Source organism: Paroedura picta, chromosome 2, assembly GCF_049243985.1.
Source record: "Paroedura picta isolate Pp20150507F chromosome 2, Ppicta_v3.0, whole genome shotgun sequence".
NCBI classification, from domain to species: domain Eukaryota; kingdom Metazoa; phylum Chordata; class Lepidosauria; order Squamata; family Gekkonidae; genus Paroedura; species Paroedura picta.
Window position 1 is genome coordinate 171,671,077 of NC_135370.1, and position 12,288 is coordinate 171,683,364.

General features: G+C 49.0%; 1 protein-coding gene across 1 annotated transcript; it reads right to left on the minus strand.

The window, feature by feature from the left end:
* Nucleotides 1-210: 210 nt before the first annotated feature.
* Nucleotides 211-9,595, minus strand: SIVA1 (SIVA1 apoptosis inducing factor). The gene is made up of 4 exons (XM_077323849.1): nucleotides 9,361-9,595; nucleotides 7,523-7,726; nucleotides 3,410-3,566; nucleotides 211-449 (listed from the first exon to the last, which is right to left on the minus strand). Exons 1-4 carry the CDS (start codon nucleotides 9,476-9,478, stop codon nucleotides 392-394), a joined length of 537 nt encoding a protein of 178 aa, XP_077179964.1. The 5' UTR covers nucleotides 9,479-9,595; the 3' UTR covers nucleotides 211-391.
* Nucleotides 9,596-12,288: the final 2,693 nt, after the last annotated feature.

A 12,288-nucleotide genomic window follows, 5' to 3' on the forward strand; every position in this document is an offset into this window, starting at 1 on the left:
CCATAGTGGTCATCCACAGTGCTATTAGAAAGTTGCTGTCCTCCAAGACTTCCTCAGTGTTCCTGCAAGGCCAAAGACCCTTAAAGTTTAAACTGGCAGACTTTAAGCTGCTGCGTTTCATCTGAGCTGGCATTCAGTAGAGTGCCTCTTGGGTTTTCATCACTATACCAGATACCAGTGCAGTAATTTAAAGGTCATGATGTTTAGAGATTCTCAAAATACATAATGTTTATTCGATTAAACCACAGTTATAGAAATGTACAGTACAAGAGACGGGCAAAAAATACTCAGGTTCCATATACTAAAATAAAACTGTCCAGTTCTTCTTCTTGTTGTTTGTAAACAAAAAAACAAAAAAAAGCATACGTGCGCTTTTAGAAGTCCTGGCGCTTCAGTCGTTGAACGTCGAGCAGCCGCTGCAAAGGATTTGCTCACCGACGTCGTCTGATCTGGACGGAAAGAGAAGGACATCTGCTTTTTCAATATGGTCTAGGGAAAGAGCAGAGCCCCCTCCTCTGACCTCTGTGTGAGCGCCCACCCACACCGGAGACAAAAATAGCCAAGCAAGTTATCCGTGCAAGAATTTTCTCCGCTGGAACAGGGCACAGCGTCTCCGGACTAGCAGTCTGGATTCCAGACTGGGCAACAGACCTCTTGGAAACTCCCCAGCAGGCCTCTCTCCGGAAATCCGCTCCCCCTCGCAATGCCATGCACAAAGGCAGAGCATTTCTGAATGCCTGTTTCTGCTGCCCCCGAGAACAAGGGAATTCTTTGTTGCCGCTAGTCCTCGAGACCATTATGGACTCACTTCTTTGGCACCCTGCCTTTCTCCAAATAGGCTTACGTCATTCTCCTCTCCTCTTTTGTCCTCACCACAACCCTTGGAGGGACTCTGGCCAGGGACTCTGTCTCTTTTTGGGGGGGGGGGCATCATCTGGGCATGGAATTGGGGTCACTGTGGATGAATGGGTCGTCGTATATTTCCTGCATTCAGCAGGGGGTTGGACTAGGTGACTTTGGAGCAGGGGTAGTCAAACTGCGGCCCTCCAGATGTCCATGGACTACAATTCCCAGAAGCCCCCTGCCAGCAAATGCTGGCAGGGGGCTTCTGGGAATTGCAGTCCATGGACATCTGGAGTGCCGCAGCTTGACTACCCCTGCTTTGGAGGTCCCCTTCCAACTCTATGATTCTAGGTTAGGCTGAGAATGCCTGATTCACCCTAAGGCAGTGATCCCCAACCATTTCATCACCGGGGACAGGTCAACACTTGACAATTTTACTGAGGCCCAGGCGGGGGAGGGGGGGTAGCCTTTTGCCGAGGGACGTCACCGCCGCCACCTGAGCACCTGCTCCACTTGCTTTCCCACCGGCGCCCCTGACTTCCCGCCACCTGCAGCAGTTGCGCAGTGCCACACCGAAGGGGAGCCCCAGCCATGGCAGCCACTGGAGAGCACCAAAGGTCAGAGTGGCAGGGCAGTCCCAGAGGCAGCAGCCAGGGAGGACGAGGAGGAGCCGCGGTCCGGTACCGACTGATCCACGGACCGGTCCCGGACAGGGGTTGAGGACCACTGCCCTAAGGTCACGCAGCAACTTTCCATAGCAGTATGAGGATGTGAACTGGAATAGTCCAGAAGGCTACAGCACATAGGCTCAGTGTTTTAAACAGAGCTATCTAGGGGCAGTGAGTTCCAGCAATGGATCACTGCGTTAAAGAACATCTATTTCCTTTTGGTAACAGCCTGCCACAATTCAACTTCGCTGGGCAATCTCAGGGCAAAGCAAAATCTCACAACACCAGGCGGGGTTTTGCAAACCCTTGTGTAGACTGCAAGCCAGGGGCTCTTTCATAGAATCATAGAGTTGGAAGGGGCCATACAGGCCATCTAGTCCAACCCCCTGCTCAACGCAGGATCAGCCCAAAGCATCCTAAAGCATCTTTGTTCGTATCCCCACTCACCCCCTTCCGGGTTCCAAACATTCATACCAATTAAGAGTTCTACAAAAGCGTGAAAACTAGAAGTTTGGTCCTTCCTAAGAAAAAGCGCAGTGCTGCAAATGTTTCTATGGACTTATGGGACCTCTCGGTTTCAGTACTGGCAATCTATCCAGTTTCTCTCAGGTTTTTCTCCCCAGTCGTAAGGTAAGGCCAAATGCTATAGCTGTCTCTCTTTCCAGAATGTTTCAAGGAGGCACAGAGTGTTGGACTAGCATCCTAGGAGTTCTGGGTTCAAATCCCCACTTCTACCATGGAAGCTCATTGGGTGACCTTGAGGTGGTTACAAACTCTCGGCCAGGTCTACTTCGCAGGGCTGTTCTGAGAACAGAGGAGGAGAGAAGGATGATCCAAGCTGCTTTGAGCCCTGCAGGTGCCACTGTACAAGTAGGAAAAATCAACAACTACCAGTACACTGTGCCTTCCTTACAGTGGCCCCCATCCTGTGCAATAGTCTGCTTGGAGGTCAGGAAAGTTCCCAACTCCTCCTGGCTTTCCACAAACTATGCCAAACTGAATTATTCAACAGGACTTTTCCATGCAGATAACAGGGTACCACTTATACAAAATAATTCACAAAGTGACGGGGATAAATTACAAGGGAATGTTGTCTGTACAGACTCCAACTTTCCCTAGTTGCTAAGGGCAGTCCTATTCTCCCACTCGCCTCCCAATCACCGCGCAAAACTTATTTTATTTATTTATTATTAGTGTTCTTTATTATTGAACCTATTAACCACCCGCTCAGACCAGCTGGCTCGAGTTTACCCCATAACCATAAAATCACAATAAAACCATAAAAACCATTAGAAATTCGAACCCCCCCCCCCCCAGTCTTAAGGTAGATGTTAAAACAGAAAACATTGCGAAGAAGGGGGCCAGACAGATCTCCCTTGCACTGGCCTCACCCAAACGCCTGGCAGAAGAGCTCTGTTTTGCAGGAACTGCGATAGCTAGGACAGGGCCCTCAGCTCTTCCAGGAGCACATTCCACCAGGTAGGGGCCAGGGCCGAGAATGCTTCTCAAAGTGCGGGATAAATTATTAGTCTATGCTACTGTATACTCTAAAATGGATCCTACAGTATATAATTTTGCATCTTTTCATGTGTCACGTTAACAATTTGCTTTGCTTCAGGGTTTTTTTTTTAATTTCCAGTTAGTTCTATGACTATATAAATAGTATAAATAAATAAATAGGTATTTTTTAAAAAGGCACAAATGTCTAATGAACGAGGCTCAAAGTCCATCCAGGGTTAGAAGGTTATAGTTAGAGACCTGCAGCTCTTTCTACGTTAGTGAAGAAGACTAGAACTTCAGGGTGTTCCATTTCTGATCATTTTCCTGCAGCGAGCCCAGGAGCCGACCACAACGAACGGAGAGCTGTACCTCAAACCTTTGACGACGCAGACACTTACTCTATCACGGAACACGAGGAACACGCAACAGCATTACAGCAGCTGCAGAGTTTGCTGCAGTTCTTGCAGATGGGCCGATCACACTGTGTGCAAGTCTCTTTGACGTCCGCTGTTCTTACACACGATGAGCAGGGCTTGGAAATTCCTCCAGCCGTTGCTGTTTGGAAATACGGTGTTATAGATTATGAATGAGAAGAGATTTCAGCTCTCAGTAGCCCCTCAGGGCCATTTCAAAGAGCCCCTCCCCCACCCCTGAACTAACTCACTAGAACGGAGACCAGGCGTTCTCCGTCAGGGTTTCGTGACGGCCCTGGAAGGGTTTCCCGAATGGGTGGGAGTTAAACTTGGTCAAACATTTATGGAGTGTTGTGAACATATATGGTCAGGTTGATCCCCCTCCAATGGCCAATGATGGGCCTGGAGGGGATGGGAAGAGAAGGAGCTCCGGGTGGGTATGTAGCTTCCCCACCATATTCTGCACAATCACAGCATGTTAATCAAAGCCTGACAAATGTTTCAGGGGTTTCTCAATGGTAAAATAGTTGAGAAAGGCTAACGTAGACCATAATCCTGACAAGCATTTTGTAGTTTAAGTAGTCTTAATCAGATTTCCAAAGAATTGCAACTTTAGGGCTTTGTCACACAGGCATTGAATACATAAACCAGGGCTCCCCAACATGGTGCCAACTAAACGATTGTAGATACTGGTAGAATCATAGAGTTGGAAGGGGCCATACAGGCCATCTAGTCCAACCCCCTGCTCAACGCAGGATCATCCCTAAGCATCCTAAAGGATCCAAGAAAAGTGTGTATCCAACCTTTGCTTGAAGACTGCAAGTGACAGTGGTAGGGACTAAGCAGGACTTTTTTCTGATTGGCTGTGTCCAACTAAGATTGCAGCTAAAAGGAATGCCTAGATATGAGCAATTACTTCACTGCCAATGCTCCATTTCAGAGGATGTCAGTTCTTTGAAAAAACAAGCACTTTGGATTGGAGACTGATAACCTGTTAAACTGGCTGGGCAGATTTTTCAAAACAATGCTTTGGCAGCTGCCACAGCCCAAGGATCTCCCTCGTATGACCAAAGGTAAGCTGTGACTGCCGTTTTGTGACTGGCTCTGCCTCCTGCATTTGCCATTCCGCAGCTGCGCCCACTGCAATGTGTCAGAATCATAAGGATGCCCACGGGGACGGCAAAGGCTGGGGACCCTTGACACTGAACTTTTTTTTTTTTTGCCTTTGTGATACTGAAAATTCCCTTCTCAGGGACAGCAGCACAATAGCCCAGCTGCATGGGCTCAAAAGGGATTGTCTTGCTATTGTTTTGGCTTTGTTTATAATCTTTCTTGAGGTAATCTCCAACACAGAAGAGTGCAGAGATCCAAGTCTTCTCTAAATTAGAAAGGGCACAGAGTTCAACGCCTTGTGGTAGATTAAAGAAAAAATTCCAACCTGCAGTTGGTGCTGAATGTCAGGCTCACATACCTTACAGCAGTGTCTTTCAACCTTTTGACCATGGAGGACACCCTGAAATAATCTTCAGGCTTCCAGGACCCCAGGAAGCAGCCAGTTGGCCACACACCCACACTGCCACCTCCAACTGGCTGCGGATCCCTGACCCCAAAGAAGCATGGATGACCTCAACAAGGGCCAGAGCCTTTTCGGTCCCGGCCCCCACCTAGTGGAACGAGCTCCCTGAAGAGATCAGAGCCCTGCCCGAACTTCCACAGTTCCGCAGGGCCTGCAAAAGGGAGCTCTTCCACCAGGCATTCGCTAGAGGCCGACCGACTGAGAACACCTGCTGGGCCCCCCTCAGACGCCCTTCCATGACGGAACAAATTTGATCTCCCCAGTGTTGTTGTTATTCATGCTGTGTTATAAATTGTTACTTGGTTGTTATGATGTTGTATTGAAACTGCATGTTGTAGATTAAATTATTATAATGTTCCGGGACAAATTTCATAATGTTCTATGTAAACCTCCCAGAGCTGTAAAGAATGGGCGGTATAAAAATCCAAATAAATAAATAAATAAATAAATAAATAAATAAATAAATAAATAAATAAATAATAAAGTCATATGCTCTGGAAGTAACATCACCCAGACACACCCACCAGATGTGACATCACCAGACCACTCCATCACAGAAAGTGGAATTACCAGGCCTCTTCCTTTGTCACCAGAATTGACATATCTATTAGACTCATTCCAACCCCACCTATATTTGGTTTTCCTAGTTTGCGACAGAAGCCAACATGATCTTGTTTTGCTTCATGAACAGAACAGGCTGGCTGCCTGTTTGCTCTTCTTCAAGGAAAAGGTGCGTGAGGTGGATTTGAGAGACTGTGGTTGAAGACTGAGCGAGGGGGCCAGACCTCTCTGGGCAGAATAAGGCATCCTCCCTCCACCAGAAGCCTCAAGCCCAGATGCAGATTCTTTCACCTCGCCTCCCTGCAGTGTAGCATTGCAGAAGCCAGCCCTGCTCCTGACTGGGAATATTCACCAGATGGGCTGCCAGCTAACCATAAAAACATGAGAGGCCATGATGGATCAGTCCAGCCTTCTGTGTCACACAATCACAAAATCTCAGGGATCATCAAGAGGTCTACCAGCAGTGCTAGAACTCTAAAAGGCTTACCTCTGTTGCCTCCAAGCACCAAGAAAAACAGCATCACTGCCCCAGTCATAAGAGCAAAAAAGATGCCATGTTAGGTCAGGTCAGTGGCCCATCCAGTACACAGTGGCCAAATCCCAAGGGGCATCAGGAGCGTTTTCACCACACAGGGAAGGCCATGTGAACTACAAGTCCCCAGAGTCCCAGAGCCAGAAACCAACCAATGGGGAAGGGCTTCTGGAGTTCTGGTTCTGCTGGGGGACCTCCTGATGGCCCTTGGGTTTTGGACAACACGTGACACAGAGTATTGGACTGGATGTGTGGCAAAGTGCTAGACTGGATGGGCCACTGGCTTCTCTTATGTTCTGCCCAGAGTGCAGGGTCTGTTCTGTTCATGAAGCAAAGGGGATCAGTTTGTACTTCTTTGAGATTGCCAGTTCCCCCCTGGAGGCTGGCCTCTCTAGTAATGTGTAAGTCAAATGTAGATGGGGCGGGTCTAATAGGTATGTCAATTCTGGTGACTCAGGAAGAGGTCAAGCAGCCCCGCTTCCTGTGATGGGAAGAGCCAGTGTGCACAGCATCACTAATAAACTACAAAGCTTGTTATATAGTCAGTTTCATTTGTGGGTTTGTGCAGTATGCTAAATAGCAAACCCCACCATGCAAAGCAGCAATTCTCAGGGAGAGTGATCTGTGTAATCTGAAAGTGTCTTTGGGAGATCTCCAGGAAACACCAGAGGGTTGGGAATCTTAGCAAGCCCTAAGAATATATTTTCCCGGGGTCAGAAATGGCTGCCAGGGCAAAGGGAAACCTGGGGAAAAAGGAATCCTTGTGCAGGCTTTGCACTGGATCAAGGTGTAGTAACAGTGGAGGGGGCAGCCTGGCAGTGGGAGGATATCAGAGAGGTTTGCTCACAAGTAAGTTGTGAGAGGGGGGCGTGAATCAGCATACCCACCAGGACCCCTGGGGGGTCCCCAGATCCCAGTTTGGAATGATTGCCTGAGGCTTACAGCATACAGCTATTGCATTTTCTCCCCAGTACAGAAACAATGGAGAACTAGCAGAAGATCTGCCATGCAGAATCAGTGTTACCACACATGCACAGAGTATAAACTTGCTCTTCCTTGTCAAAGGAAGCTCTATTGATATAGAGCTTGTTCTGGTATAGACTCTAAAGCTCCACAGCCACTTTGTCACACTTATGGACCACATTTCCTCTATCAAAGAGGTGTCTTGGGGCAATCACTCTTTTGCTTAGCCTGACTTGCCTCATAGGGCTGTTGTCGATGAAAGCTGCTCCTCTGCTTTAATTTTTAAAAGAATTTTATTTATTTAGAACATTTCTATGTGGCCTCTCCAGTAAATTTACCCAAAGTAGCTTACAACATAGATGCTCTTACTCCTCCTATCTGGCTCTTTTCTGCATCCACACTGTAAAGCAATCACTGAAGGCAAGTAGGAAAATAAATCAGCCGCAGAGGCATTAAGTTCACTTACCTGTTTCCCTTGGGCGGGGCTGTCGAAGTTTCCCGTCCTGTCCAATTAACATTTGTCCGTGGCAAGAATACTGAGAACAAGCTTCCGGCCTGTCTGCCAGTGCTGCTGGATATGGGGCGATTCGACAGGCTTCCGCCGTGCTTCCGTCCCATTTATTGTCCATGTAAGCTTGGGCTCCTCTGAAAAGCAGCTGTTTTGTTTTTTCTGCAAATGGTCAAGAAAATATTAAGACACACAATACTCACTGTTCCCACCCCTTGAAGTTATCCTAAGGAATCTCAGCTCCCAATCCCCCAAAGACAAGTGCTTTCAAGTTCTTGAATGTTCGAACTCTGAAGCAAACTGTGGGCCACAACTTAACTCCCAACCCTATTCCAGCTTTTTTCTTTACTTGTTTCATACTCCACTTTTCTCCCCAAAGAGTATCCAAAGTGGCTTACAAAATTCCCCCCCTCCCCTTTCTTGTTTCATCCTCAAAAGAACTTTGGGAAGCAGGCTTGGGTGGAGAATGTGTGACTGTTCCAAGGTCACTCAGCCAGCTCCCAAGGGAACAGCGACGATTCAGACCCAAGTTTTCCAGAGCCTCGTCTGACACTCTAAACACCACACTACAATGTCTTTCACTGACAGTCCATAGCCAGGACATAAATGATGTTTCACAGGTACAATTTCTTCCATGTACATGGAGCATATTCTGCTGTTTAGAACCCTCCTAGGAGGAGTGACATACCGGCCTGGCCCAAGAGACACACTCCCCTTGCCATTTGACTGAGTTGCCCTGCTGCTAAACAGGACCTCCTGTTTCTTCTTCGCACAACTGCTAATCATTCAAAAATCAAAACAGGGACATGTTTGTAATATATCTAAGCCCCACACCAAGTATCACTTCCTCTTTCCTTGCCGCAGTCTGCTAAAAACTCTTCCCAGCTTTGCAGCACCGATGCATCCTGCTTATAAGGAGAACTGTCAGCATCTCAAAATAACACTTCAGCATCTGCAGAATGTGAAATGACGCTGCAGGATGCATTTGCGGGGGGTGCTTAACAGGTGCACAGTAGGGAAAAAAGATCACCTACACAGGCTTCAAGAGAAACAAGGCGAACCTTGAAGGAAAACAATGCGAAGAAGAAGAAAGCATTAAAATAGGTTTGCAAACCAGCATTTGCAATCTGAGAAAATACAGCAGAAGCAGGAGTGGGGCATGCCTGCATCTTGGCAAGACTACGGTAAGGTGACCAGAGTGTCTTTTGGAGGGACATCTGGGGGTATCTGGCAAATTGTACTTACGTTGAAATTAAAAAATATATATTACAATACTATTTTTGCGTTCTGTGCATTCTATGAAACTTTTTGTTGCTCCATAGAGATCAAATTTTTAATCAAGAACCCTCCCCCCTCCCGTCAATAGTGTCCCACTTTACCAATATTAAAATCTGGTCACCTTAGACTAGGGGTGCCTTCCCCGTTATGAAATGAGAGCTCGCAAGAACAAGATCAGAGGTTCAGGGTAAGGGACTCTTGACCAAAGAATTGTGTTCCCACCAGCTCTCGTGAGAACCAGACCTGCAAGTCTGGAGTGACTCTTGACCAGGGGTGGTCAAACTGCGGCCCTCCAGATGGCCGTGGACTACAATTCCCATGAGCCCCTGCCAGCGAATGCTGGCAGGGGCTCCTGGGAATTGTAGTCCACGGCCATCTGGAGGGCCGCAGTTCGACTACCCCTGCTCTTGACCAAAGAATTCTCTTCCCGCCAACTCTCGCGAGAACGAGACTTCCCCCCCCCCCGCCAAATTCGGCTCTCTCCCGCCTTCTCTCCCCCCCCCCCCCCATTTCCTCACCGAAGATTTCACGCCGGTACCTCTCGCCCATGACGCCCTGGCTCAACTCCCGCAACCTGACCCGGGTTTTCAGCTGCAGCGGGGCCGAGTCCCCGAACGGGCAGGAGCGCTTCGGCATCCCAACCGCCGCCGGCTACCGAACGGGTATCGCGCGGGAAACACTCCACGACAGAAGCGGCCGCCGCTGAGGTAAACAGCGAAACACCGCCCTGCCTTCCTTCGAGACCCCAACCCCCCCTTCTACGTCACGGCAGGTCTGACGAATCGTGGAGGGGCCTGCGGGGACGGGAGCCACTGACAGCGGCGAGTAGGCGGGGAGAGGTGACGTCATGGATTAGATTGCGGGGGGGGAATAGGGCGTTAATGAGCAAGGGCGCTGTGGGGTCCGATTGGTTGGAGGCGGGCGTGTAGCGGCGCGCGCGAGCGAGTGACCAACCAGCCAACAAGCCTGCTTCGCCCCACCCCTTAGCTCTTCCTTCTCTTGGATTGACTCCGCGACGGTTGTCCTCCCGTTCCGACCGAGCGCGCATGCGTGGGCTCCGCTGCGTTCTTTTCGCGCGCTCTGGCTGCCGCTGTTGGTCGGTTTCCAACTCTGGGTTGGGAGAAACCTGGGGACTTTGGGGTGGATCCTGGAGTGGGCGGGATTTGGGACCCTAGTGCCCCCACCCACCAGAGCAGCCGCTTTCTCCTGGGGAACTGATCTCTTTAGTCTGGAGATGATTCCAGGGGGGTCTCCAGGTCCCCCCTGGAGGTTGGCATCCCAGGAAGCAGACATTGGACCGCCGCCAAAAAGAAACACATTGTGAATAATTTCGATTGTTATTTTTTGTCATCATTACAGGGGTTATCTGAACTCCGGGTTGCCAGCTCTGGGCTGGGAAATACCTGGAAACTTTCGGGATGGAGCTGGGGCCGGGAGGGAGCTCAGTATGTTATGGAGTCCACCATCCAAGCCTTGCCTTGTATCGCTAGTCTGGAGAGGAGCAATAATTCGGGGGGGGGGGGGTTCCCCATGTCCTTCCCACTGGAGGTTGGCATGGGAATATTATTTATTTATTTATTTATTATATTTCTATGCCGCCCTCCCCGGAGGCTCAGGGCGGTTTACATTAAACTTATAAACAATACATGAAACAGTCTTCGTTAATAATCATACAATAATAACAGTGGTTGTAACAGTATAATATAACAGTACAACAATGCAACAGTGCAATGGCACAACAGGTCCAGAGCGCTCTGGTGGAGTTCTGGGAGGAAGGGGGGAGAGCGGGGGCCCTTCATTCGCTGTTGGTTGTGCTTGGTCTCAACCAAATGCCTGGAGGAAGAGCTTCTTTTTGCAGGCCCTGTGGAACTGTTTAAGCTCCACCAGGGCCCTGATCTCTTCTGGGAGCTCATTCCACCACGTGGGGGCCAGAACAGAGAATGCTCTGGCCCTGGTCGAGACCAGGTGGACCTCTTTAGGCCCAGGGACCATTAGCCGGTTGGTGGCAGTGGAGCGCAGAGCTCTTTTGGGGGCATAGGCAGGGAGGCGGTCCCTCAGGTACACTGGGCCCTGACCGCGAATGGCCTTGAAGGTAATTACCAGAACCTTTAGCCTGATCCGGAATTCAAAGAAAAACATTGTCAATCATTTCATTTCTTATTTTCGTCTTCATTACAGGGTTCTCTGATCCTAGGGTTGCCAGATTCAGGAATACCTGGAGACTTTGTGGGTACAGCTGGGAGTGGGTGGGATTTGGGGTGGGGAAGGGCCTCAGTGGAGTATAAAGCTATGGAGGCCCACCCTTCAGAGCTGCCATCTTCTCCAGGGGAATTGACCCGTGGCCTGGAAATGAGCTATATTCCAGGGGATCCACAGGTCCCACACGGAGGTAGCATTCCTAGCCCTTGGACAAGGTTGGGCTGGATCAGTGAAGGGGTGGATAGGTGGCTGGCTGGCTGGAAAGGAAGGACAGCCAGGTAGAGGGTGAATTGCTAGGCTAGTCTGCCTCCGAAAACAGACAGCGGGCCGTTCCTTCAATGCACTTTAATTGAGTCCTTCAATTCAAGTGGGAAGCTGTGTTGGTCTGAAGCAGCACAACCAATTGAGAGTCCAGTGGCACCTTTAAGACTTTGTGCTCTGGTCTGCAAACAGAAGAGACAGCTGAATGCTCTCCTTCAGAGAAGATGATGCCCTAAGATGCTTCCACGCTTGAGAGGACAGAAGGGAGGTCAAGTTCTCAGGTAACTGCTGTCAACAATTGATTATATATTTACTCATTACGCACTTAACGTGGACATCTTTATTGTACACATAATATTTGAGCCAGTTTGGTGTAGTGGTTAGGAGTGCGGACTTCTAATCTGGTATGCTGGGTTCGATTCTGCGCTCCCCCACATGCAGCCAGCTGGGTGACCTTGGGCTCCCCACGGCACTGAAAAAACTGTTTTGACCGAGCAAGAATATCAGGGCTCTCTCAGCCTCACCTACCCCACAGGGTGTCTGTTGTGGGGAGAGGAAAGGGAAGGCGACTGTAAGCCTTCGGGCAGGAAAGAGTGGCATATAAGAACCAACTCTTCTTCTATTTCCCATGACATTCAATCTCAACTGAATATAGACAAATCCAAATTGCTATTTTCCCTATTTATCTCTGGAATTTGTTATCTATGTTCATTATGTTGTATGTACATTTATTCCTACACTTTGCCAATAAGTATGACCTGATCACTTCCATTGCATTAGATTGTATCTGAGGCCATGTGCATGTGCACGAAAGCTCATACCTTGAATACAACTTTGCTGGCCTTAAAGGGGCCATTGGACTCTAAATTTGTTACCGTCCCTCGGTTTCTCCCATCTTTCCTTCACTGCTACTCTCTGAGGTGAGTTAGGGTGACAAGCCTGTGCAATGGAGCACAGTGGTGAGAGTGGAGAATTAGGACCAGAGA